This window comes from Anopheles cruzii, chromosome 3 (genome assembly GCF_943734635.1).
Source record: "Anopheles cruzii chromosome 3, idAnoCruzAS_RS32_06, whole genome shotgun sequence".
NCBI lineage: Eukaryota > Metazoa > Arthropoda > Insecta > Diptera > Culicidae > Anopheles > Anopheles cruzii.
Genome location: NC_069145.1, coordinates 1238716 through 1263719, shown reverse-complemented (window position 1 = coordinate 1263719; position 25004 = coordinate 1238716). Strand labels below are relative to the sequence as shown.

At 53.7% G+C, this 25004-nt stretch overlaps 6 protein-coding genes across 8 annotated transcripts; 5 read left to right on the top strand and 1 right to left on the bottom strand.

The window, feature by feature from the left end:
* The first annotated feature begins 268 nt into the window (after positions 1–268).
* LOC128273851 (uncharacterized) lies at positions 269–1612 on the top strand. Its single transcript, XM_053011907.1, has one exon. The coding sequence runs from the start codon at positions 269–271 to the stop codon at positions 1610–1612; it is 1344 nt and encodes a 447-aa protein (XP_052867867.1).
* Positions 1613–2551: 939 nt separating this feature from the next.
* Positions 2552–3676, top strand: LOC128273700 (uncharacterized). The gene is made up of 3 exons (XM_053011726.1): positions 2552–2668; positions 2741–3152; positions 3217–3676. The coding sequence occupies exons 1-2, from the start codon at positions 2568–2570 to the stop codon at positions 3120–3122; spliced, it is 483 nt and encodes a 160-aa protein (XP_052867686.1). The 5' UTR covers positions 2552–2567; the 3' UTR covers positions 3123–3152; positions 3217–3676.
* A 112-nt stretch (positions 3677–3788) lies between these two features.
* Positions 3789–13491, bottom strand: LOC128274560 (DNA polymerase zeta catalytic subunit). Its single transcript, XM_053012790.1, has 9 exons — positions 13136–13491; positions 11654–13069; positions 11485–11595; positions 9344–11408; positions 6606–7657; positions 5972–6542; positions 4572–4876; positions 4011–4509; positions 3789–3934 (listed from the first exon to the last, which is right to left on the bottom strand). Exons 1-9 carry the CDS (start codon positions 13489–13491, stop codon positions 3794–3796), a joined length of 6516 nt encoding a protein of 2171 aa, XP_052868750.1. The 3' UTR covers positions 3789–3793.
* On the top strand, positions 5023–5938 carry LOC128273845 (chymotrypsin-like protease CTRL-1). The gene is made up of 3 exons (XM_053011901.1): positions 5023–5386; positions 5451–5606; positions 5662–5938. Exons 1-3 carry the CDS (start codon positions 5027–5029, stop codon positions 5926–5928), a joined length of 783 nt encoding a protein of 260 aa, XP_052867861.1. The 5' UTR covers positions 5023–5026; the 3' UTR covers positions 5929–5938.
* Positions 8168–9147, top strand: LOC128273844 (trypsin-1-like). The gene is made up of 2 exons (XM_053011900.1): positions 8168–8727; positions 8795–9147. Exons 1-2 carry the CDS (start codon positions 8200–8202, stop codon positions 9077–9079), a joined length of 813 nt encoding a protein of 270 aa, XP_052867860.1. The 5' UTR covers positions 8168–8199; the 3' UTR covers positions 9080–9147.
* A 419-nt stretch (positions 13492–13910) lies between the features above and the next one.
* Positions 13911–20029, top strand: LOC128275560 (glycogen debranching enzyme). Of its 3 annotated transcripts, none has more exons than XM_053014107.1 (7): positions 13911–13963; positions 14712–14904; positions 14971–16629; positions 16789–17054; positions 17129–17978; positions 18042–18697; positions 18759–20029. In XM_053014107.1, exons 2-7 carry the CDS (start codon positions 14745–14747, stop codon positions 19767–19769), a joined length of 4602 nt encoding a protein of 1533 aa, XP_052870067.1. In that variant the 5' UTR covers positions 13911–13963; positions 14712–14744; the 3' UTR covers positions 19770–20029. The 3 variants fall into 3 exon arrangements, with proteins under 3 accessions (XP_052870067.1, XP_052870065.1, XP_052870066.1); XM_053014105.1 differs by lacking the exon at positions 13911–13963 and adding an exon at positions 14586–14630 and having other exon boundaries at positions 14712–14912; positions 14982–16629; XM_053014106.1 differs by lacking the exon at positions 13911–13963 and adding an exon at positions 14594–14630.
* Positions 20030–25004: the final 4975 nt, after the last annotated feature.

Below are 25004 nucleotides of genomic sequence, written 5' to 3'. Positions count from 1 at the left end.
TGTTGCATCCGGTCCCCCTATCATACGTGTGTGTTCGATTGTGAATGGATTGAAATGACATGTTAAGCGCGATAGCCCATCGTCACTTCCGTCCGGTCCGTCGGTCCGTTGCTATCTCATGTCGGTGAACAGCCATTTGATTGAATTTTATATTTTATTCAAATTATACAAAAACATCCACACGTCTGCCTGCGACCGTGCAGGTGTTGTAATTTGCTCCTCCATGTTGAATTGGCAATTTAATTCTGTTTTAGGAAAACCTTCCAAGATGACGGAAGAATTGCAAACGCAGCAGCAGCCGCAGCAGACCCCGATGCAGCAACCGCAGCCAAAGACCCGACTCGGACCGCAGGATTACCGCAACTCGGAGCTCGTCACTAAGTTTATGGCCGCCAATCCTCCCTATCTGTACTCTCCGGCCGTCGGGCCGCACAATTTTTTCTTCAGCGAAATGCTTCGCTCGTTGGTGGCCAATAAGCGCAACGAGAGTCTGCGAAACGCCACCGAGCAACTGCATCACCATCAGCAGCAACAGCACCAACAACAGGCACAAGCCCAATCACAACATCTTCAGCAGGGTCACCTGGCCCTGCAAGCTGCATCTACTCGGCGGCCCCGCAAGCGATCCTGGAGTCAGCACCGGTACTATCCGGAACTCGCCGCACCGAAGGAGGGCAAAGATGGCGAAGATCGACCGACCACACACCCAGAAAAGCCGCTCGAGTTGACCAACAAACTGTCCGCGTTCGGTGGTCGCAGCTTGCTGCCGTCCGGAATCGGCTCTGCAGGATCCAAGGTGTATGCTGAAGAACCTCGGGAAGGTTTTAAGACCCCTTCGTACCCGGAACGCAAACAGGAGCACCCATCGTCGGCGAGTGCGTCCGAGAAATCGATCATCAACCATCAGTCCTCCATGCTGCCGGAGCCACCGACCGGTTCGATGCCCCCTTCCGACCTGATTCTGCCGCCGCCACCGCCGGTCTGGTATCCACCGTTGTACCCGCCGTACGGTATCGATCCGCTGCATTTCTTCATCGATCTGCGTGTCTCGGGACACATATACGATCGCAAAAAGGACTCCAACTCACCCGGATCCGAGGGATCGCAATTGTCGGTAAAGAGCGAACACTCGAAGCTGATCGGTACCGGCGGTGATCGGCAGGGCTCGGCGTTCAGTGTGCCGAAGCCCCGCTCGGATGCGCCCCCGGTCGCGGCCGAGACGAGTTCGGCCATCAACCTGGCGGCCGCGATTGACGAGGGAAACTCCGTCACTGATGCTGATGGGGCACCGGAGCCATGTGGGGCTCCGCTTTTTGGAGACGACCCGAAGCTGGACGCGATCACGAAGAATACGCACTATGTGCTGCAAAATTTGCCCCGCATCTACGAGGATCTGAACGGGAACCACAAGATGACCGGCGATCGCTGCCTGACGGACGACGACACGAACGGGAACGTGAGTTGCGACGAGCAGGATACACCGGAACACGAACAGGACAGCAAATCGGTTGGTTCCGCGAGCGAGGATGTGGCGGGTGAGGAGAATAAATACAAAGATGCCGATTTGAACGTGATTTCGGATGAAGAATCGATCGCGGTCGATGAGAATTAGTGGTTTTCGTTTAATGGTGTTAACCTTTGAATCGAGTGAATAAAGAAAGTGAGTAAATGTGCAAACCATATTTCAATCTCGTTGTCGAGTTACTTACTAGGTAAACAAAAAAGTAGATACGTTAGTGCACGTTTGAGAGCAATCCGGTAATTACGTAAAGTACGGCGAATGTTGCCCAAATGGGCGACCTTCGAATCGTCTGGAGAAATGCGCTAAAGGTAATCTGCCTCAAACGTAGGGTTTGCACAGAGCATTGACAATTTAGTGGAATAAAAGAACACGAATTTCAAAAAACACCATGCGGCTCCATTTGAACGTTGGCCACGGATAGCATCGCTAAGCAACCCTGCTTCGTATGTTCAGTTTCCCGCGAGAGCGAAACAAATAGCTCACACGAAGTAAGCGAATGAAGCGAGATGGCAACATCACACTGGAGTAGTCAACCGCTTGCCATAAACGCCATCGCCGTGGAAAGTGGAAGTGTCATAGAAATGAAAATCCAAACAAATGTTCGAGGTGTGTTCAAAAAGTATCGCGACATTTGAATTTCCGCGGGCAACGTATATCCGATTTTCGATTTTCACATGCCAGTGGCTTATGATGAAAAGTTACGCCATTTTGAGTGATCAGTCAATTTTTGACAGCTGTTTTTCTGTTTTTTGTGTAGCAATCTAACGTCACCAAAAAATCGATACTCGAATATACGTAACCCGCGAAAATTCCAATGTCGCGATACTTTTAGAACACACCTCGTAGCAAGCGATGCAATGTGTACTACTTAGTTCCGCTTTAGTAGTTGTTAGTAGTAAGTTCGGTTGCCGCGTAACGCCTCGTGACGAGACGCGCGCGCGTGACTCCGTACAGTATTAAACGCCCGGTTGTGGCCATATTCCTGGAACCGTTTAACCTCGAGTAGCAGTGGTCACTCGTTGTGCCCGGCCAAGGACAGATTAAAATGGTGTCGCCTCCACACAAATTTGTAGCCCACTTTCCGCAGGAACCGGACGACTGGGACGAGGTGTCTTTAAGATGCAAGCTGCAAGATAATGCCCGCCAGTAAGTATCGGTTGAAGGTCGTGCGCGCCAATTCTGGGTACATTTTCCGCAATTGACCGTATGTTACGTCAGGTTTTCAGTTAATTTCTGCGTCAAGGCACCGGACGCGTGGCAGGCATCCAAGATCGACGCGATGCCCATAATGTACCAGTTCAAGATTGTCTTTCCGGACAAGCCGACCGGAAAGAGCGAGGTGGTGCAGAACTGGTGGCACTTGAACTGGATGAAGGAGAAGAAGGTGGACAATACCAAGCTCATGGACCGCACAAAACCCTTCACGCTCGTGTTTCGAATGTTCGAGGCCAAGATGAAGGTGTTTGTCGGTGCCATTAACCATCCGCCCGATTACGAGTACGACCTGACGCTACCGCTTCGAGATGTCCGCACGGTCGAAGTGTGGGAAGACTTTCAGCACGTGGAGGAGCTCTCCTTTCGCTATCCATGTAAGAAGTAGCCGCGGACACTTGAATTGAATTCAAGCAATGTAAGCATCTGACCGAAGATCGTTACCCAAACACAATTCTAAGAACGTGCCCTTCTATTTGTAGCAACGAGCGAACGCACGAACTTTACATCATGCGTGACTGCGGCACCGTGTTATGGCCGTGATCGTGATCGTTATTCCCCTGGCGTCGTTCCAGGAGACGTGCAATTATTGAACGTTCTCGATCACGCTCACGATTAAATGTTCTTCGTCTAGTCTTAATTTAAACTTGGGCAACATCTCGCCGAACTTTGGACCGCGCCCCACGTGGATAATCATTGATATCAATTTCGACGCACGCACAGAAGCCATCACAATCGACACTATTAAACCTATTCGATAAAACCCGACTAAACCCGACTTTTAAACCCATTCGATGGTAGTTTAGTACGTAAGACTCGTGTTTGTATCTTATCAGCAACAGGCAGCAGCAGCTGCTCACCTTCGCACAGGCCCCTGCACAGATAACGCTCTGAGTGGGGAGCAAAGCAAAATGCACCAATAACCTTTGCCGGTACCGTCCTCGTGCTTTTAAAGTGCCTTACACACCGAAGAGGAAGATGTTGTCAAACGATCGGTGACTAATAAAAACGCGCTTATTTAACTACTTATTTATTAGTGAAGTATTTTGAGTACTCCGTTCAGTACAACTTCTCCACAAGGTCGAGATAATGCCGTGTCTGCTTGTGTTCCACGTGGCGTCGGTTGAGAGAAAACATTACCGGACAGTCGAGCGATACGCAACCCGTCGCAAACGCCCGTTGGCAGCAGGACCGACACATCTGTTGGGTTGTGCAGAGAAAGAAAACGATTAAACGTGCGTCCGGCGCGGCGACATTGGGTCGCGGGTTCTGTTACCTTCTCGGTTAGTTCTAGTTTCCGTTCAAGTTTGTTCACCTTGTTCATGAGGTGAGCCACCGCGTACTGAGGCCGTTGGCAACACTCTTTGCACACTCCCTGGTGCGTTTGTCTCCCGCAATCCACGACGCAACTGGTCGTAGAGAAGTACTGCGAGATCGTGCTCTTCTTCGCGCCCTTTCGCTGCTCGGTGGTCACTGCCTTGCTGGCGCCATCAGCCGGTCCGGCCGTATTGTGGAGCATCAACGTTTTGCGTGGCAGTTCGTTGTACCAGCGATTTACATCGGCCCCGATCAACAGTAAGCACCGGTTGAGCGGTGGGATGATCGCTTTCACAATGTAGTAATTGGCGTTAATTTTAAGGCCCTCGTTCGCCAGCACTTCATCCGGACTGCGCACAAGCCGGATGAGCGGTACCAGTGGTGGGCCATTGACTATCACATACGGTACACGCTGACCCCGGCGAGGTTCCCTCCGAGGATCGGTTAATTTCCACTTCCTGCGCAGATAGGAAAGTAAATGAGCACGCTGAACACACCGCATCCGACAGCGGCAACGCACCTGGAGAGTTCGAGTGCCGGCACGCAGGCCCCCGGCTTGTAGCCATCCGCACCGCGGAACTCCTTGGCGAAGATGAAATCCTGCAGGTTGACGCGGCCTTCGAGAATTTTGGCAAACTGGCGGCACGTGTACTGTTTCACCTTCGACACGTCGCACGTTTCGAACAGAATGCGTAGCACCTTTTCGAGCATTTTCGACACCACCGGACAGCCATCGCGGCGCACCGTTTCGATGCCTTTCGCCTCGTACGTCGGCTGCTTCTGATCGGCCGATTCGTACATGAATCCCACGTACCGTTTCTTGGTCTGCAACAGATACACAACACGCAAGGATTACACACGCGCCGTTTGAGTGGCGAACACTTGAGAGATAAATAAATCGGCGGTTGGTCAATCGGTCCACTATAAATCGGGCGGGCTTCCGTGCGGTGGGACACAAAAGTCAAAGGTAGCGCCATGAAGAGATTACTTTTTATAGCAGCAACAATCATTGCGATCGTCCACGGGGGCCGAGTGCGCATTATCGAAGGGACGATCGCCACAGCCCACGAGTTCCCGTATCAGGTTTCGATCCAGTGGAACTACGCCAACGGCTCGCGGCCGGCACACTTCTGCTCCGGATCGATCCTCAACCGTCGCTGGATTCTAACGGCGGCCCATTGCGAGGGAAACTTCACCCCCGAAGGGTGGATGGAAGTCGTAGCGGGAGTGAACAATATTGCCACCGAAGAGACCGGAGCCCAGCGTCGGAACGTGTCCCGGTTTGTGGCGCACGAACGGTACAGCTCCGGCACCCTTCGGAACGATATCGCCGTAGTGAGTTCGTAGTGCGTACGTATTCGGTCCACAAGCCGATATTAACCTCCGCGTTTGTCTCAAGATTCGGCTATCGAAGCCACTACATTTCGGGTCCACGATTGCTACGATCCGTTTGGCGAACAACGACACCGTGATCGACCACACGGCGGCGGCCAAGTTTGCTGGCTGGGGTTCGATTTCTAAGACTTGGGACGACATTTTCCCCGATGAGCTGAGGGTAAGGAGCATCGAAAGTGATCGTTCACAGATTGACTAACAAATTCTATTCACAGAGAGTGGACCTGCCACTGCGCACGATGAAGGATTGCGAAAAAATGCGACCCTCCGTGGATAGCTCGGTCATTTGCGCCGGCGGCTACCGTAACGTGTCCGGCTGTACGGCGGACTCCGGTGGGCCGCTAGCCATCACCGTCAGCGATCGCACGGCACAGATCGGGCTCTTGTCGTACGGGGAAAAACCGTGCCGAGCCACCATGCCGGTCGTGTTTACGAGTGTGCCACACTTTCACGCGTGGATTCAGAGTAAAATTGCGAAATAAACTGTAAAATACTGAGACGGATCGGTGTCGCAGTCGCACTTACTTGCAGGATCGCCGGCTGGTAGACCTTCTCCAGCTTCAGCTTAACCGGTGGCGGATTATCGGCCGTCACGGTGGCCGCAATTTCTTCCCCAATCCGAAACGCCTCCTCCCGGGTGCGCCCCGGACACAGCACAAACAGTGAGTCCGTATCGCCGTAGACAACCTTCGCTCCCCACCGCTCCGTGCCTTCCACGAGCTTGATGGCCCGTTCCAGTGTTTCGCGGCCCTTCGCCACCACACTGTCGCCGATTTCGACACACGGCATGCGGCCACTAAAGTTGGCCGCCGTGTACCCGTACGTTACGTTGGCGATCAGCTTTAGGCCTAGCTGGCGCGAGTGAAGCACCCGCTGCAGGATACTGTCGTCTTTGTGCAGTTTCATCGATTTCTTCACCATCAGCCGGGTGTTGAGGATTTCGCTCAACATGCGCGGCAGGACGCCCTCCCGGACGGCCGATTTGACAAACGCCACCCCGCACGGGGAGCAAGTGATGAGGTTTCGGTCCAGCAAGCTCTGCACCATCTGGCGGGGTGCGCGCAAATGCGTGGCCCCAAACTCAAACTCGGACGACCTGCGCGGGAAGGGCGGGAATTAAAACGTGGACGACGCGGCGGTGACTTGTAACGGCACTTACTCTCCTCCCAAATGCTCGATACGTCCCAGGCACGTCGAGAAGCAGTAGTTGTACGCAATGATCACGCTCGGGTACAGGCTCTGGAAGTCCAACACGATCATCGGATCGGCGTAGAAGCGTGACTGTGGCTCCAGGATCAGCGGTAGGTACTCGGGGGCTCGCATATGCGCCCGCTGTTGGATGCTGGGCGATACGGACACAAGGTTGCGTGGTTTCGCGATCCGCAGCATCATACTTTCGACGCGGAACTGAGACCCACGCGACAGTACCTCGTAGAACTGGATACCGAACAGTTTGGCCAGCTCCGCCGTGCGACCGATCAGATCGAGCTGGTTGAGGATCGCAAAGTTTCCGTTCACCCGCTCGAGATAGTAATCCAGCACGATCCAACGGGTGTGCGGTTTGGTCCACAGGTCGGAGAGTTGCCGGTACGAGTGGCACGGTACGCGCCGGTGCAGGATGTGGTAGGCCACGTTCTCGAACGTGTACGAGGTGAGCGCGATTTCGTGACGCATCAGGCGCCAAATGTCCAGCAGAATGCGCCCGGGAATCTTCAGACCCGCACTGTAGTCGTGCATCTCGAGCAGCTCTTGCTGCTCTTCCTCCGAGACGACGTGCACCTTCTCGGAGGCGGTCGGCACGCGCGACAGCATCTTCATGAGGTTCATCTCCAGGGCGTACCCACGCTCGATGAGGTAGCCCCAGGAGACGCTTTCGATCTCGTAGCCGGCGAAAATGTCCGGATCCCAGAACGAAATGAGTAGCAGAAACTTCTCGTACAGATCGCGCTCACTCTGCACCACCAGCACGTCGGCCACGGTCGGGCACAGATTGTACCGGTACGAGCTTGCCGCCCGGCCGGCGGTCGGGTCGGCCGTTTGCTCCTGGTTCAAAATGATCCCGCACACCGACGATGCCCTCGGGTGGTCGGGCGGCACGTCGTTGTGGACGCGATAGAAGATCGCCGCCAGCGGATCCGTGCTCGGGTTCGGTCTCAGATCGCCCCGGGTTTGCACGTGCACCTCAAGCGACAGTATCGTGAGACAGTTGTACTGCAAAAATGACCAGAAAAATGAAATTCAAAAACATAGACCAGCGGCCGCGCCACGCTCCGCACGAAGGTTTAGGAAGGTTTTATTATGACGCAGATTACACCGAACCAGAACGAGAAGCAGAAGCAGGTAAAGCACACACAAAAGCAATAGTCCCAACAAAAGCGAATTACATGAAACCTGTGTTAGTTTTTTTGGCCATTTTACAACAAAAAAAACATCTCCGGGGGGGGGGTTAAGTGGCCAACAGTAGCCAAACACCACACGTGCCTAGCACATATTAATAGCGCAATGAATAATTCTTAAGCCATTCACCGGCTTATCTGCAGTGGTTTAAGCCACTTCTTGCGAAAGTCGGAGAGGCTTTCCATAAATTACTGCGCCTCGTGCTCAATGACCACTTGAGATGGCTTTCCCTCGGGGGAATACAGAAATCGTGACGTCCGGATCTTCAACTTGGCCGGTATAAAATGTAGTTCCACCGTCCGGCAAAGCATTCAGTCCACAGCTCGGTTCGCTTCGATTCGGAACGCACGCGCAAAATGGCAGGACAACTGGTCGCAATTCTTCTCGCCCTGGCCGCGCTGGCTGCGGCAAAGCCCTCCAGCTCCAACCGTATCGTTGGCGGCGAAGAAGCCATCCCGCACGAGTTCCCGTACCAAATTTCGCTGCAAATCAACTACAACAAACCGGGCCGTCGACCGTTTCACTTCTGCGGCGGTTCACTGATTGCCGCACGCTTCGTCCTGACGGCCGCTCACTGTGTTCCGGAAGATCTCGAGCATGGCTCGGTGCCGGAAGCCGTCGCGGGAGAGCATGACCTTCGCAAGGACGACGAGCAGGTCCAGCGCCGGAAAATCGTAAAGTTCTACGCCCACAAGGGATACACCGGAGGAATCGGTCCGAACGACATTGCCGTGTTCCGCGTTGACCGTCCGTTCCATCTGAACGAGAACGTGCAGCTGATCAACCTACCGGAAGCGGACGTCGTGCCGACCGGCATGTGCACCATCAGTGGCTGGGGATCAACGTCGTTCTCTCCGTTCCCCAGCTACCCCAACGCTCTGATGGTAAGTGACCTGCGGACCTCCTTTTACCGACCTGAGTTCGCTTACACGATTGTGTTCCCGTTTACAGAAAACCTCCATTCCGGTGATGGATCTGGACGAGTGCCGTGAGATCTACTACAACAGTGACATTGCCGACAGCAACCTGTGCGCCGGCACGATCGAGGGCCTGTCGAGTGTCTGCTCGGGCGATTCCGGTGGTCCGTTGGTGCAGATCGACGACGAGGACGGTTCGTTCGTACAGGTGGGCACCGTTTCCTGGGGAGGCATACCGTGCGGAGGCTTCCGGAATCCCGGAGTGTTTGTTCGGGTATCATCGTTTATTGATTGGATTAATGAGCAACTCGCCCACTAGAGAGCGTTTCGAACGATTACATGTGTCGGTTTCGAGTTAAGCGCCTACGAATAAACTTGTCAAGTACAGACAAACGACTGTTTCTGTGCGGATCGTGCGTCCCTCTAATCTCCTGACGGTTCTCGACGGTGTATCGACTAAAAGTACGGAGGTCACTGCAGACGATGGACAAACAGACGAAACAACAGAAGACACAACATAAATCTATTCTCCTGCGCCACAGCCCCGCGCTCTAACGGATCCTCCGGCTTAACATTAACTTACCTCGCATCCGGCTTTCGCTTTTTGTAAATTTTCAAAGTCCACCTTGAAGCCGTACGTGTTGTTGACCGGCGTCGCCATCGAAATGTTGGCGTTGCTGTGCTCCACAAAATCCGCCGTCGGTTCGATGGCTTCGTCATCAAGTGCGGTGCCCTGGTCCTGCGGTTCCGTGGGCAAGTTTTCCTGAAAGCGGAACGGATTAAGACCTGATCTGCGCCGCAATTGTCTCTCCCCACTTACGTTGACCGGGTCCGACGTTTCTGGTTCCGTTTCCTCTTCCTCGATGAGGCCCAATATTTGTTCGTGGAGCTGCGAGGTATCGACCATCTCCTCCGCGGGTTCCGGTGCCTCATCATCACCGTCTGGCTTTTCGGAAGTTTTGGGGCGAGCCTTAAAAAGACGACTCCGTACGAGACTGTTGTGCTGCTTACGAGCCTTGTAGCCGACGAACTGGCCCCCGGTGGCCGACGATTTATCCGCCGCGTCGTCCGCGGGCGAACCGGTGAAGGTATTCATGGTCATATTTTTCGTCACCAGAGACTGCAAACCGGGCGCTTCGCCGGCCACCAGGACACTCAGGTTGAACGTCGAATCGCTATCGATCTTTGGCGGTGCGGAAAGCAGAACTTCGCCGGAATCGCCGCCACCCTCGAGGTTTGCGGTCATGATTGTTCCGGCTTTCTTCACCTTCACCGGATGCACTTCGGGTGCATCGCCGATCGGTGCCGCTAGACGACCGCGACATCTGGCGTCAAGCCACGAGACCGCTTCCCGATGGGTTGGAGGAAGTTCGGCCGGCCGGATGCGAACGGTGGCATCCGAGGACAGCAGTTCCAGCATCCGATCGCTCCTCGGTACACCGGTGCCCAGCGCTTGGTGAATGCTGTCACCGTAGACACGCTGCAGATTGTCGTAGCGTAAGGTATTCAACGACCGCAACCCACCGATCGCACTCCGAAAGTCTTCCACATCGTTCAGACTGTTGCCGGGGATGTGCAACACCGTGTGGCCTACCTCTTTCTTGCCGGTCACATCGGCGGGGTCACCGTAGAAGGGGGTCCGATTGACGACGGCCGGAATTTCAAACGATTCAATCGCCCGGGAAGCATCCTCGTACGATGGTGCCGATGCAGTCGGTGTGATCGTGACGATTGGATCGTCCTCTTTCGGTGCGTAGACACACGAAAGGCTATCCGAGTCCGAGTCCGTTTGGATGTCGTCCAGTTCGCACACCAGAGTTCTCTCACAGAAGCTCACAATATTCGGGGAATCGTCCTCTTCCCCATTCTCCTCTGTCACCGCGGCCGGGCCGGAAACTAGAGGCTCATCGTCACTGGAAGCGCTCGTTCCGGCACCGCCATCGCCATCGACTTGATGGTCCATCAGAATCGGTGCCTCCGCGGCGTGCCCGCGGCCGGACACTAGAGGTTCATCGTCACTGGAAGCGCTCGTTCCTGTACCGCCATCGCCATCGATTTGATTCCGAGGGGACATTAGAGGTTCTTCGTCACTGGAAGCGCTCGTTCCTGTTCCGCCATCGCCATCCACTTGACGCCGAGGGGACATTAGAGGTTCATCGTCACTGGAAGCGCTCGATCCTGTACCGCCATCGCCATCGACTTGATGGTCCATCAGAGTCGGTGCCTCCGCTACGGCCACTTTATCGTCCTCCATTGTTTCTATCTGCTCGATAGCTTTCGGTGAACCTTGTCCCTCAACGTCCATCGTCTCGTTGTCCACGGATACGGTAGCAGTTTCGATCGATTGGTCCAAACTCTGCTCGATCTTTTCGAGCGGGGCCATCGTTGCGTTCCGTTTGACTGCCATCGAGAGTGGCTCAATGCGCACCTTCGGCGAGAGTCGGATGATGTTTTGGAACCGTTCCGACAAAATCAGCTCCACCTTTTGGGGTTCGTATTTCGGGCGCTTCGGTGTCGGTGTCCTCAAGGAAGCAAGTGCAAGCTTCCGGCCCCGTTTCCGATGAGAACAGCCCTCCATTGGATCGTACTCATCGGCGGACCCTTGCGGTGAGAAGCTCCGATATGTGTCCATTGACATTTTTTCTAACCTAAAAAATCGGGTTACGTCGGGTCAGTATTCCGAGTCGACAACCAAACGCCGGTTCCCACAGGAAGCAAACTTACTGAACAAACACATTCTTCAGTTTGAAATCTGGGCTTTTGACACTTGTGCTCCGGGTTGGAGTCGAAACGGGTGAATCGAGCGATGCGCTTGACACGTCCAGCTTGGGAATACTGAAAGAGAAGAGGACTGATTTTTGTGGGTCTTTTCAAATTTGCAAAACTAAGTTACCGGATGACACAAGTTTTGATCGATACCGGTGACGATGCTTGAAAACGCGTTATTAACGAGGTGCGTTTGGCAGATACCACATCGACCGAAATGGGATTGGCAAACGAAACTCGGCGCGGAGTAGACACTGGAGACGGGCAAGCACTACGCAGATCCCTGCGGGGCCGTTTGCATGGTGTCTCACAGATCGATTGTGTTTCTGATGCGTCCGCCGGTTCCTTGGTGCGCTTGGCCGACTTGGTACACGGAGTTGAGTCATCGCCACCGTCCAGCTGAGGAATCGTGAAGCTGCCATCGAGCGAATCGTCTTCACTGCTGCTGTCGCTAAGACACGTTTCTAGGTCGCGGTTCCCCAGTAGGCTTTGCTTTTGAGTTAAATCCAACAGAAACTCATCGTCCGAGTCGAAGCCTTCGGCATCGTGCTGCTGCTGCTGCTCGTTGGGTCCACTTTGCTCGTCCATCAAACAAACCGCTTCCAAGTCTCCGCACAACGACGCGTTCAGGCGTTTTTGGGCCTGGGAAGCGCTCAAAATGGTCCCGCTGCTTCTCTGTGTCAGCGGCGCCAGCACGCAGTCGCCCTCGTACTGCTGGTTCTCGTTTTCCTCCAGTTCGCGCATGATTTCGATCATCTGCATGTCCTCTTCGCAAAGCGTTACGTCCGAATTCCGGTTCTGCGACAGCAAGATAATTTTCTCCTCATCCACCACCGAACTGGGGCCGGCCAATTGAAAGCTGTGCTGCGACGAATACGACGGGCTATGGCTACTATGATGCGATATGAACGATGCGTCGGCCAGCGTCGATTCGCCTTCCGTTACCTCCGACGGGTAACTTGATGCTGGTGGTGGTTTGGTGTGACTTCCGACTTCGCCTACTGTGTTCGGCGGTTGGTCTTTCGAAAGTTTTGACGCAAGCAGTGCACGGTAAAAGCGATCGCTTTCTGTAACAACCTCGCACAGGCCACTGCTTTGAGAAAGATTCGAACTCTCCGGTTGCTCCAAACCGCACAGGCGTCGCCGGGCCTGTTCGTCTGCCCAGATGGACGCGATTCCAGGATTGGCAAACTCGGAGGAATCGTTTTTGTGCGGTTTACGATTCAAAATGGCACTTGCCAGCGCATCGATTTCGTACTCTGAGGTTGACATTTTCGGTGTACCGCCGGCGAGCTTGCTGGAAGACGACGCCTCCTGTCGTTGCCGCAATCCTTTCGATTCCAGGTGCATAAAGCTCATACCGTACAGGTTGTAGTCGATAAAGAACTGTAAAATGTACGGCACGTGGGTTTCGTGCACCTGGTACGTCGTTGAAAGGATCGTTCCGTTCATCAGCAACTGTGTGGCCTTTCGAATCAACATCGGGTTGTACATATGAACCTTGAGAAAGTGGTGCTCATACTTGTGGTAACCGTAGATGGGACTGAAATGGGGAACAAGCGGGATTAGGAAGCGACCAAAGAGATAATGAACCGGCCCCGGCACTTACGTTCCTTTCACCAGCGTTATGTTAAAAACATGCATCGCCCGCGAATTGGACTGCCCTAGCGAGATGTTGATGGCTTTGTCGAGGGCGGAAGCAAGTTGATAGATGCGTTGGTCTACCGCAAGCCGGTCCGCGGTAGATCCCTCGTAGGGGATGTAGAAATAAGGCAAAACACCATGAATGTGCACGCAACTGTGGGTGCCGGTTGCGCTGGACCCAAACAAACGCACCACCGGAACCTGTTTCACTTCCGAGCCGCGAAACTCCGAGTAGCAACTATCGAACTGCGGATCCGGTTTGCTCATGTAGTAATCGACGCTCACGATCCGGATGGATGTTTTATCGTCCTGGTGAGGCATTGTGTCGTGGTTTTTTCACCCTTTTTCACGTCGAGTGCAAATCGATTGACGTTGTACTTTCCGGCGTCCAATTACCGCGACCACAGCAAAGCAAAGCAAAAGGCGCGTCCGTTTGAAAGGAAAGTGACAGGAGAGTGCTGTCACGGTGAAAGCCTGCGTAACGCAACGCAAAAAAGCGCGAACCTCGCAGCTGGATTTCCAGAACTGATAACACAAAAGTTGTAGTATGATATAATAAGAAACAAGAATTCCGTACGATTTGGGCGACTTTTAATGTAAAAGAATCTTATTGGGAGAAAAAACATTTCTTCAAAACAGCCATTGGCACACCCCTCGGTTCAATGTTTTGATTTTGCAGCGTTACGGGTGTAACGCCAACATAAGGGTCACCTTGAGTTTTGAAAATTCTCTTTAGTTCGACCGATTCCGATACCGATTCTTGCGGAGTGGTCGGTTAAGTTAGCTGGAAAAGGTAAGTTTAAGTGAGTCGCAACGGTTTATTTACCACGATAAAAGTAAGTTATAACTCGCCGTAGTGCCTCAGATTGGTAATATTGACTCGCCATCGCCAACTTTGACCGGTTCAAGTAACTCGCTTCGAAGTGAACCTTTCGGAAGACCGAATCGGAATCGTTTGTAAATTGGCTCTTATTCGGTTAATTGTGCTTTTGCAAATTCTACGCGAAAAGTTCTTTCTTCCCAAAATAATCGGTCGACAAAGAATCATACGTTTGGGTGCTGATGCTGGCCTAACAAATTGTGTTTTGATGGACGGTGGTAGAGCACGTGAATTATATTTAGCCGACAGACGAGAAACACCTGTGTGTTGCAGGGAATGTGTAAGCGTGCATGTTTGTAATCAATCGGATCGTCCCAATGGCCGAGGTTGAGTTCAACACCATTGACACACTGGCGATCAGCTGAGCAGGCTGCGAACACGCTGGTGTTGGCGATCCTCGCCTTCTTTGATTTGTAAACATTCGCGATGGCGCCTCTCTGATAAGGGTGATCCGGCACAGCCGGCTATCAGCGTAACGGGCGCTGGCCACGGGCGGACCGGTCAGTAGTGTTGCATCCGTTGCCCGTTGCGTAGTATGTCCGCGGTACCCCGAAGACTCTCCAGTGCCTTCACTTCGCTGGTGATCCTCCGAGCCACCTAAGAGTGCAAAAGCCGCACGATCGTCTGATCGTCTGATTTACCACCGTCCTTCCCTTTCCAGAGCGTAATCGAGGAAGTGACCGAATTCAACGCAATGGCCGACGGAGTGCTCTCGATTAAGCTCGCCATTCATGACTCCAACCTCGGCGAGGGTGCCCTGTATCGGTTGAAAAAGAACTCGCTCGTCCATGTGCACCCCGGCGCCTCGCTGCTGGGCCGGCGCGTGGCTCTCTACTGCAATTACCCGGCCGATGGTAAGTGGGTTGGTGTGGCGAAGCGTGTGTGAAGCCTTTGAAGGTGACCCCGACGATTCGTTGCAGATAAGACCGAGTTCGATCGGAAGGCGTACCGACGGCTTGAATGGTGCTCGGCCACGGGATCACCGCTCGGCCCGCCAGCAGACGGTTCGAAGTATACGGCCATCAAGGACATCGATTATTACTGCAATGTGCACTTTACGCACTCCGGAGCGTACCATTTCTACGCCGTGTACGAGGACTGCCCGGACGCGGGTCCGCAGGCCGGTTTGTACGTACAAATCGAACCGCAGCTCACCGTTGGCAAGGGTGAAACGGCCACCAACTTACCGCTCGATGCAATCCGCTGTCAGACGGTAATCTCGAAGCTTCTGGGCCCTCTCGGCAGCTGGGAAGCGAAGTTGCGCGTGGCCAAGGAGTCGGGCTACAACATGGTGCACTTCACGCCGATTCAGGAGCTCGGTGGATCGCGATCGGCGTACTCGCTACGAAATCAGCTCAAGGTCAATCCGGAGTTTCACGACGCCCCGGGCAAGGAGGTTACGTACGATGATGTGGCTGCGGTGGTGCGCAAAATGCGCGAAGAATCACACGTGACCTCGATCTGCGATATCGTCCTGAACCACACGGCGAACGAGTCGATCTGGATCCGGGAGTATCCGGAGTGTAGCTACAATTCTTTCACCTGTCCGCATCTGCGGCCAGCGTTTTTGCTCGATGCGCTGCTGGCCCGAGTCAGCGATGACGTGAAGGATGGCATGTTGGCGCACGTCGGTGTGCCGGAAGTGGTGGAAACCGAGGACCATCTGCAGGCGATCCGTTGGCAGATTCACTCGAACTATCTGCCCCAGGTCAAGCTGCACGAACTGTTCCAGTGCGATGTGGATCGGTACGTGGGGCGCTTCAACGACGAGTGTGCCAAACGGAGTCCCAACGCGGCTCAGGACGTCCCGGAGGGAACGGTTAAGCTGCGCATGGACACGGAGTATCGGCGGCTCGGGGCCGAGATTGACTTTGAGCGGGCCATGCGCATCTACAACGTGTTCCGGCAGGACAGCTTCGACGAGGACAGTCGCAAGCGCAAGTGCACCGAAGCGTTCCGGGCTCGGTTGCAGCACCTGAACGAGGAGGTCCGGCAGGAGATTCAGGATCACCTCGATTACGCCATCGACAACTGTCTCGCCGGAACGCGGTACGAACGCGTCCAGGCGGATGGACCGCGCGTGAAGGGTGTCTCGCTGAAGTACCCGCTGTTCATGAAGTACTTTACGCACTACGGCTGTCAGGGCAAGTCGCTGAAGGACATCGAAGCCGCGATGTACGGGGGGGCCGGTAAGCTGTTCATGGCCCACAATGGGTGGGTCATCAACAGTGACCCGTTGAAGGACTTTGCCCGTCCGCAACCCGGCACCGGGAACGTGTATCTGCGGCGTGAACTGATCGCTTGGGGTGACAGCGTGAAGCTGCGGTACGGGGACAAGCCGGAGGACAGTCCGTACCTGTGGAAGCACATGCAGCAGTACGTCGACACGACGGCCCGTATCTTCGATGGCGTGCGGTTGGACAACTGCCACTCGACACCGCTGCACGTGGCCGAATATTTGCTGGACTCCGCGCGCAAGGTCAACCCGGAGCTGTACGTGGCGGCCGAGCTGTTTACCAACTCGGACCACACGGACAACATCTTCGTGAACCGTCTCGGCATTACGTCACTGATACGCGGTGAGTACGGATCGGATTTAATTGGCCGCCCCAGTGCCACGATCGGTGCTTTATCAGCTTAATTGCATCGAGCTGATTGTCGATCGCGAATTAATCACCACCGATCACCGTGTTCCGTGTTTATGCTTTGACTTGATCGCTCCCTGTCTCCCTTTTCAGAGGCCCTATCGGCGTGGGATTCGCACGAGGAAGGACGGCTGGTGTATCGGTACGGTGGGGCACCCGTTGGGGCCTTTTTCCCCTGTCCGAAGCGCATCCTCGCGCCAACGATCGCGCACGCCCTGTTCATGGACCTCACGCACGACAATCCGTCGCCGGTGGAGAAGCGATCGATCTTCGATCTCATCCCGTCGGCGGCCCTCGTGTCGATGGCATGCTGCGCCACGGGCAGCAACCGTGGCTACGACGAGTTTGTGCCACATCACGTGAGTACCGAGTGGCCACGGACAGCGAGTAGCGATTACGGTTTACGGTTACCGGTTTTGTTACGGTTCCACAGATTCACGTGGTCGATGAAGAGCGCCAGTACCAGGAGTGGGGCAAACAGGTGGACAAGAGCACCGGGCTGATCGCGGTGAAGGAAGCGCTGAACGTGCTGCACGGTGGACTGGCCACGCGCGGGTTCGATCAGGTGTTTGTCGATCAGATGAATCCGGAAATTGTGGCCGTAACGCGTCATTCGATCACGAACCATGAAACGGTCATTCTGGTGGCACACACGGCCTTTGGCTATCCGAACCCGTGGGCCGGACCGACCGGGGTCCGTGCACTGGAGTTCGAGGGCGAGTTCAAGGAGATCGTGCTGGAGGTGCAGATCTACAAGAAAACGGGTCAAACGTTCGAACGGCCCACGGAGTTTGTGAAGAACCAGGAGTACATCAACGGTGTCTGCGAGTACGTGGTGGATCTGAAGCGGAATCTCAAGCTGGAAGAATCGGACATCTTCAGCAAGGAGGCGGTGGTGAAGGGCAACGTAACGCAGCTACACTTTGCCAACCTCAAGCCTGGCTCGGTGGTGGCGGTTCGCGTGGCGCTCAAGGAATCGGTGAGGGCGCACTTCGACAACCTGCAGGCGTTGGTCCACGAGTTCCACCAGGACCGGGGCTCACGGTACGCCGAGTTGCAGCACATTCTCTCGAAGCTGGATCTGGTGGACTTTAACAAGCTGCTGTACTGCTGTGCCGAAGAGGAGCGCGACAATGGCGGTGGTCCGTACACGGTCGATGGTTACGGTGACCTCGTGTACTGTGGACTGCAGGGCGTGATGTCCATCCTGTCCGACATCGGACCGAACAACGATCTGGGCCACCCGTTGGCAAACAATCTTCGCAACGGCGACTGGTTGATCGGTAGGTTTGGAACTCGTGCCGCCCGGGTGGGGCCATTCTGATGCGCTGCTTTCCATTCGACAGATTATTGCTCTCAGCGGCTGTTGAAGTACGAGAAGCTGGTTCCGATGGCCAAGTGGTTGGAGGCGAACCTGCGCTCGGTGAAGGAAATCCCGCGCTACATGATTCCGAGCTACTTCGATGTGATCATCACGAACGTGCACCGGTTGGCGGTCAGTGCGGCCTGCAATCTGATGTCGGACTTTGTGCGCCACGGGTCCAACTTTGGCCGTCGCCTGGCGCTGGGGTCGGTGCAGTGTGTGAGCGTTTGCCCGTCGGCGAACCTTCCCAAGCTGAGTCCGCACGTAAACGATCCAAAACCACCGGGTCACTGCGCGACAATGGCCGCTGGGTTGCCTCACTTTGCGACGGGCTACATGCGGTGCTGGGGTCGCGACACGTTCATCGCAATCCGGGGTCTGACGTTGTTGACGGGCCGGCACGATGAGACACGTTACATGATACTCGGTTTCGGAGGGTGTTTGCGTCACGGATTGATCCCGAACTTGCTCGACGGTGGCCAGAATGCACGGTTCAACTGTCGCGATGCCGTTTGGTGGTGGCTGTACACGATAAAGCAGTACGCCGAAGAGGTTCCGAATGGGAAGAGCATCCTCAAGGACAAGGTGTCCCGGTTGTACCCGACGGATGACTCCGAAGCCAAGGCTCCCGGTGAATGCGTAAGTAACTGACGGTGGTGATGATCGCGTGTGATCGCTCACATTTCCTCTCCTTTTATAGGATCAACTGCTGTACGAAACGATCCAGGAAGCGTTGACGGTGCACTTCCAAGGCCTGGCGTACCGGGAGCGGAACGCCGGCACCCGGATCGATGCGCACATGAAGGACAAAGGGTTCAACAATCGCATCGGCGTTCGCCCGGAGACGGGCTTCGTGTTCGGGGGCAACAATGCCAACTGTGGCACGTGGATGGACAAAATGGGCTCATCGGATAAGGCCGGCAACCGAGGCGTTCCGTCGACTCCGCGCGATGGTTCGGCGGTCGAGCTGGTCGGGCTGCAGATGGCGGGTTTGCGCTTCATGCAGCAGATGGCCGAACAGAAGGTGATTCCGGTGGCGTCCGTTGAGCGAACGGCGTACAATGGCACCAAGACGGTGTGGACGTACAAGGAGTGGGCCAACCGGATTGCGGCCAGCTTTGATCGCGAGTTTTACGTGGACGAATCCACCGACAGCTCGTACGCGAACAAGCGGGGCATGTACAAGGATACGGTCGGATCGGAGATCCCGTGGACCGACTTTCAGTTGCGGTGCAACTTTCCGATCGCACTGGTGGCCGCACCGGAGCTGGCCGACCCGAAGCGGGCCTGGCGTGCGCTGGAGACTGCCAAGAAGTATCTCCTCGGCCCGCTGGGCATGAAGACGCTCGACTACGAGGACTGGGGCTACCGGGGAAACTACGATAATTCGATCGACTCCGACGACAAAACGGTGTCCCACGGCGCCAACTACCACAATGGCCCCGAGTGGGTGTGGCCCATCGGGTTTTACCTGCGCGCCCGGCTTATTTTCGCCAAAGCGAACGGGCTGCTGAAGGAAACGGTGGCCGAGACGTGGAAAATCCTGCAAACCCACCTGAACGAGCTGCAGCGTTCCCATTGGCGCGGATTGGCCGAGTTGACGAACGAAAACGGAGCGTTTTGCAGCGACTCATGCCGGACGCAGGCCTGGAGCATGGCCTGCGTGCTCGAGGTAGTGCACGATCTGGAAATGTACGAAAAGGAGCTCTAAGCACTGGCGCTAGCCACCTTATCCATACTGCCTCTGCCTCCGCTTTGCGAGCGAGCAGATTGTTTTTTGTTTTCGTTTCCGTGTCATATCGATGCCATATTTACTCAATCAGATGTTGTTTATTTTATAGCGATAGTTTTGTTTTGCTGTTTTGAGTAAACTGGACCGGCCCGTGAGATTATTAAATTAAAAGCGAAGCTATATATTGTTGAATTTGTGGGACATATGGTGTAGTAGTTGAAATAAAGCATCAATACTCAATTCGCCCCCCGGTTGGTTTATAGTTCACCATAGTAAGAAAAATCTAGTAATCATAGAGCGAACGTCAAACGATAATAATAAGGCGATAATTGGGTAAGTTAGAAAATATCCCGATCAAAGTAATCTATCAATTTCCTAAAACGTCTCTCTGTCATCGCTCTCACCAGGGATGCCTGTTTTCCCCATCACCCTTTTTTAAACAAATTCTTTTCAAATTTTCTGAGCGTTAACACGTTTTACTCCTTCTACGGAACGCACTTTTTCGGGGACTACTGGGATATTTCCTATTCGATGCCGCGTCCGTTCGAACGTGACAAAATTGCACCACGCCGAGGCACGCTGACGAGCACGATTACGACGTACACAAGAGAGGGATTTCGAAAAAGGGTCAGAGTGGCTTTGTCATGGCCACTGTGGAGGGTAGTCCCAGGAACCATCGGGAGATAAAAAAAAACCCGGCCACGATCCGCAACGCGAAGTGCATGTGACAATGTTAATTAAAACGAAATGCATCATCCCATCCGGCGGCCGCTGCGGCGGCGACGGCGGCCGGGAATCCGCTTGTGGGAAGGGCCTCGATAGGGCGCGGTTGAAGCGTGGTTTAAGCGGTGGTTTGCTTTGAGTAGGTCAATTTTTCGCACTGGCCACTGCTGCTGCTGCTGCAATAATCCAGCGAAAAGTGTGACGATAAATTATCACTTTCCAATTACTATTAACAAGCGAGCGGTGACCATCCCCCGGAAGGGGTCAGTACGGGCCCGGTTCGGTTCGATTTATAGAGTGCGCATCGAATTTCGATTTCGTTTTTCGGGTCGCCACTCCGGCCTGGAGTTCCCGGCGAAATAGGCGAATATTTATGCAGTGGCATGACACGCAGAAATAAAGCTTTATTAAAATGAGTGTAAAATGGTCAGTCCGTGTGGCCTCCTTGGTCACGGGCACCGGTGGCACCGGTTACTGTGCGAAGTTTATGTGTGCCCGAAAAGGGATTTATTTTGGTGCACATGTTACGAGAGCGTTGCATAGCGGCTTTCCATTTACATTTTTTCGGAACACCCCACCGGTTGGAGGTGTTCCCAGCAGTTGCCAATAAATAATAGTGATTTAAATAAACTAAAGATAAGAATGTGATGGAAAAACTGTGCCACGCTTCCACGGCTGGAAGCTAATTGGCATAAGACGGCAAATGATACGCACTTTCCGAACCACGGATTTCATTGGAACGTTTAATCGTTAAAACCTGAACTGTTTTTTGATATCGAAAACCAACGACGTTGGGTTGGCCACGGTTTCAATTTGCACCAGCATCAGCATACGATTACTGCGAACTGCAACTTCACGGCTCCCTTTCAGCCCTTTGCGGCTCTCGACGATTAACACAAACCGAGTACCGAACAAAAGCGACCGAAAGCTTCCCAACGTCCCATGCGCATTAAAATCTGGTGGCGTTCCGTGCCAGCGTGCCGAAAAACTGCACCCAAAAAGTTACATCATTTTCAAACTCAATTATCCTGGACTGCGATGGCTGCGGCGGCAGCCCCCTTCGCTGTGCTGGCCAACTTTTGGCCTCCACCCCGACGTGAGGAGCAAGAAATTAAATGTTGGCGCTGGAACTGGGGCGTGAGGCCGTTGGCTGATTTTTCGGCTCCTTTTTTGCGCTCGCCACTGTTGACAAAAGTTCCCGAAATCCTGCCTGCCCCATGTTCGCTCCGGCTACGAGGTTTGCGTGGCCGTGTTTGCCGTAGTGCGTTTCTTGGGCTGCTTCTTAGAAGGCCGGGATTTGACTGGCAAGGAACTGATTGGAGGGGCTAAAAAAAGACGTACACAACACAGCGCCCGGGGGCGTTGGATGGAAAAGTTCGCAGCTATTCAATAATTAATTCTAATTACGATGTAGCCACGGTCAAACGGTGACTTCAGGCGGCTTCCGGTGTCACGTTAGCTGTTGATTTCTAACTTCGAAGTTGCCGCCGGACTGGCGTCGGATCGTTTCCACAAGCTTAACCAATAATACAGGAACCTTTAATGGGAACCGAATGTCACGGGGCGCTTTTCAACTGTCCCCCTTCACTCACCGGAGACATGATGGGTTGTTGGACCGACCGACCAACAAATAGGGCCCCGGGCGCCAGCAGCCGACAATGAAAATAGAAAGGAAACAGTTGGGCCCGCCGGGAGCAAAGGGATTTTCCGGCGAATATTTTCGGATTCCGACGACGAGCGACGGAATTAAGGTGCAAATGGGACACATAATCAAATTATGTTCGAACGAACTCGCCAGAACATGAGCCACATAAAGTGGGACACAATACTAGAGAGCGCGCGCGTTCCCTGGGAACACAGCCCTGGAGAAAGTTTATTTTCCAACCCCGGGCCCCGCCGGCGCATGCTGCGATGGCAAATGGAGTAGCAAAAGGGACCTGCCTGCCGCTACCGAACGGTGCCGATTGTGTGCAGGTGTGCAGGCACTCCGCCGGTACTACGAAAACCTTTTTAGCATTCGTGTCGACCGGCGCCGTTTGCAAGGGCCTTGGAATCGGTATCCTTAATAAGTGAACCGCCCAAAAAATGATGTCCAAAATCAATTTCTTTAAACCACATTAGTACGGGTCGGTAGCAAACGACGATTATCGGTCTGTGCAGCTCCGTGCGGTAATTGACTTGGTTTTTAATGAAAGGTTGTTACTTTCGACGCAAAACAGTCAATTGGCCGATTGCACGTAAAAAACTCATCATCATCAAATAGTATAAAAATACATCAAGCTACTGTTTATGGACAGCGTGTCTATTTTGAAGTAAATTGAAAGTGAGTCTACTCAGAATGTGGCCAAAATTTAATAAAACCCTAGTGTTTTTCTAATACATCCAAGATGGCTTTAAAAATGTTGATGGGATTAATTTGGATTTTTAATTGTTTTTGAGAGTTTTGAACAATGGTTTTCAGTTCTTCCCAACTTTATTATGTAATACGAGAGAGAGAGAACTGAGAAGACTAGCTGGAAAGTAATGGCGGCTCAAGGCAGATCCCATTGATTAGTTCAATGCCTTATCCCTAAGGTTCTTTTCTTGTCTCTTTTGCATAAGAAACAGGTATCCCAGATACAAGCGATGGTCCAAGCGATTGTCCAGGAGATGAAGGTAGTATTGGCTCCTTCCTGAACAAAAAAAACAGGAACCTTATTTGAAAACGAAGCCATGCGATGTATCACGGAGTGACGATGTAGAGACGTCCGCTTTCGAACATCCTGGCAACCAGGAACATCCGGGGCCAGTGCAGGACCACCGACAGGATCCTGGAGCAAGAAATAGCGTACTTAGGGAACGGAGCAATAAACACTTGACGTACGTGCCGAGGCGACAACAAAGTGCAAATCTCGAGCCGGCTCTCCGGCAACGTCGGCAATGGACGCATCCAGCTTCCTGCCGCCGGATGATACCTGCACACGGATCAGATTCGTTCGCTGCTTCCGGCCTCCTCCAGGCCGATCCGGGTGTAACGGGCCAATTGCATTCACAGTCAGCAATCAGCAGCAAGCTCCCCGAAGAGGTGGCCAGGAGAGAATCGCAAAGGTGTCTGTGTGACCATGCTCCTGGTCGCCACGGGAAACGGATCGATGGCCTGGGTGGGGATTTAAATGAAAATTGATATGGAAATCGTTTGCACGTGCCATATTCTCATGGCGGTTTGGCATCCGGGCGCCCGTTTCGGGCATCGGGCCAATCGGGTAGCTTCAGGGTGGGATGAAAATGTGTTCCGGATGAAAGGCCGGCTCCGGGATTAAGCTGGCCGGTTGTCGAATGCGCTGACCAATCATTGCGTGCGGGCCGAAGGGACGACGACGATACACACCCGTAATGGAGTCGAGAAAAATGAGCTAACGCCTATTGACCTCACCGTTGAGTGGGCGGCCACACTTCCGGGTCTCGGCCACGGAAAACAAGCACACAGTGCGGTGGGAAGGTCAATCGTATCAGAACCGTTCTCATCTTCATCATTTTTGAGCCCATCCCCCCTGAGCCATTGAGTCAAGGATGAGCTTCGGCCAAGGAGCCAATTAGAGGCTCAAGAGGGAACGAGCGGGCTCGGCGCGTCCTTTCCGATCTTTGGGGCAGCCTGAAGCGTCAAGAAATGTATCTAGAACTGGGGCGCCGGATACTTTCTGGGAAGAAAAACGTCCGACCGTTCCCGATCGCGCCGTGAAAATGGAAATTTATTCAATCATCTTCGCATTGATATTCATGCGTAATGAACCTCTCGAAGGACGCCAATCCAGGAGCGGACAGGAATCGCCAAGGTGCCGAATGCAGTAGACGTTCGTTCAGTCGGAGACAGTGGCCGCGAAGGGGAAAACTATGGGCGATGCGAAACCTTCGCTGGGTGTGGTTGAAAAATCAAGGAATTAAATCAACGGAATTATGTAAGCAGATGAGGGCACCGGGCGGAGAAGGCTGCACGAGGTGCGCGCGTCCTGGCCTGATTCGGAATAAATTATGGGGCCACATCCTTCGTGTGGATACGTGTGTGTAGTCGGTTCCTTGATGAGGATTTTACAGAACCCGAACCCGGGTGTGGGCTTTGTTTGCCGGCATGAATTAAGGACTGTTAACGCGAGCGCGGAGAAGGGAGCGCCGACACACACACACACTCAGGGAACCGTATCGAATCCCGGTTGAGGCCCGTACACGGTTACGGTTTGTTTGAGTAACACAAGAGGGTCCAAGTTGACCCCGGGAAGCCGGAATGGCTACAAAGTTTGCGGGGCAAAAGGTACGATGTTTGAACTATGTTTCCTGCTTTGTAGTAGTTTGTAGTTTGTGTTTATCGAGAAAGCGTCGTCCCCGAAAGGATAAGGGACTCAAAGGTTGCCATTATTTTTGGAAAGTATTGCGTGACAAAAGTGAGTAATACTTTTTTCAACAGGTTCCGTCGCCGTTGCCCAGCAGATGTGGTTTCATCCGGAGGTCCTGTTTTGA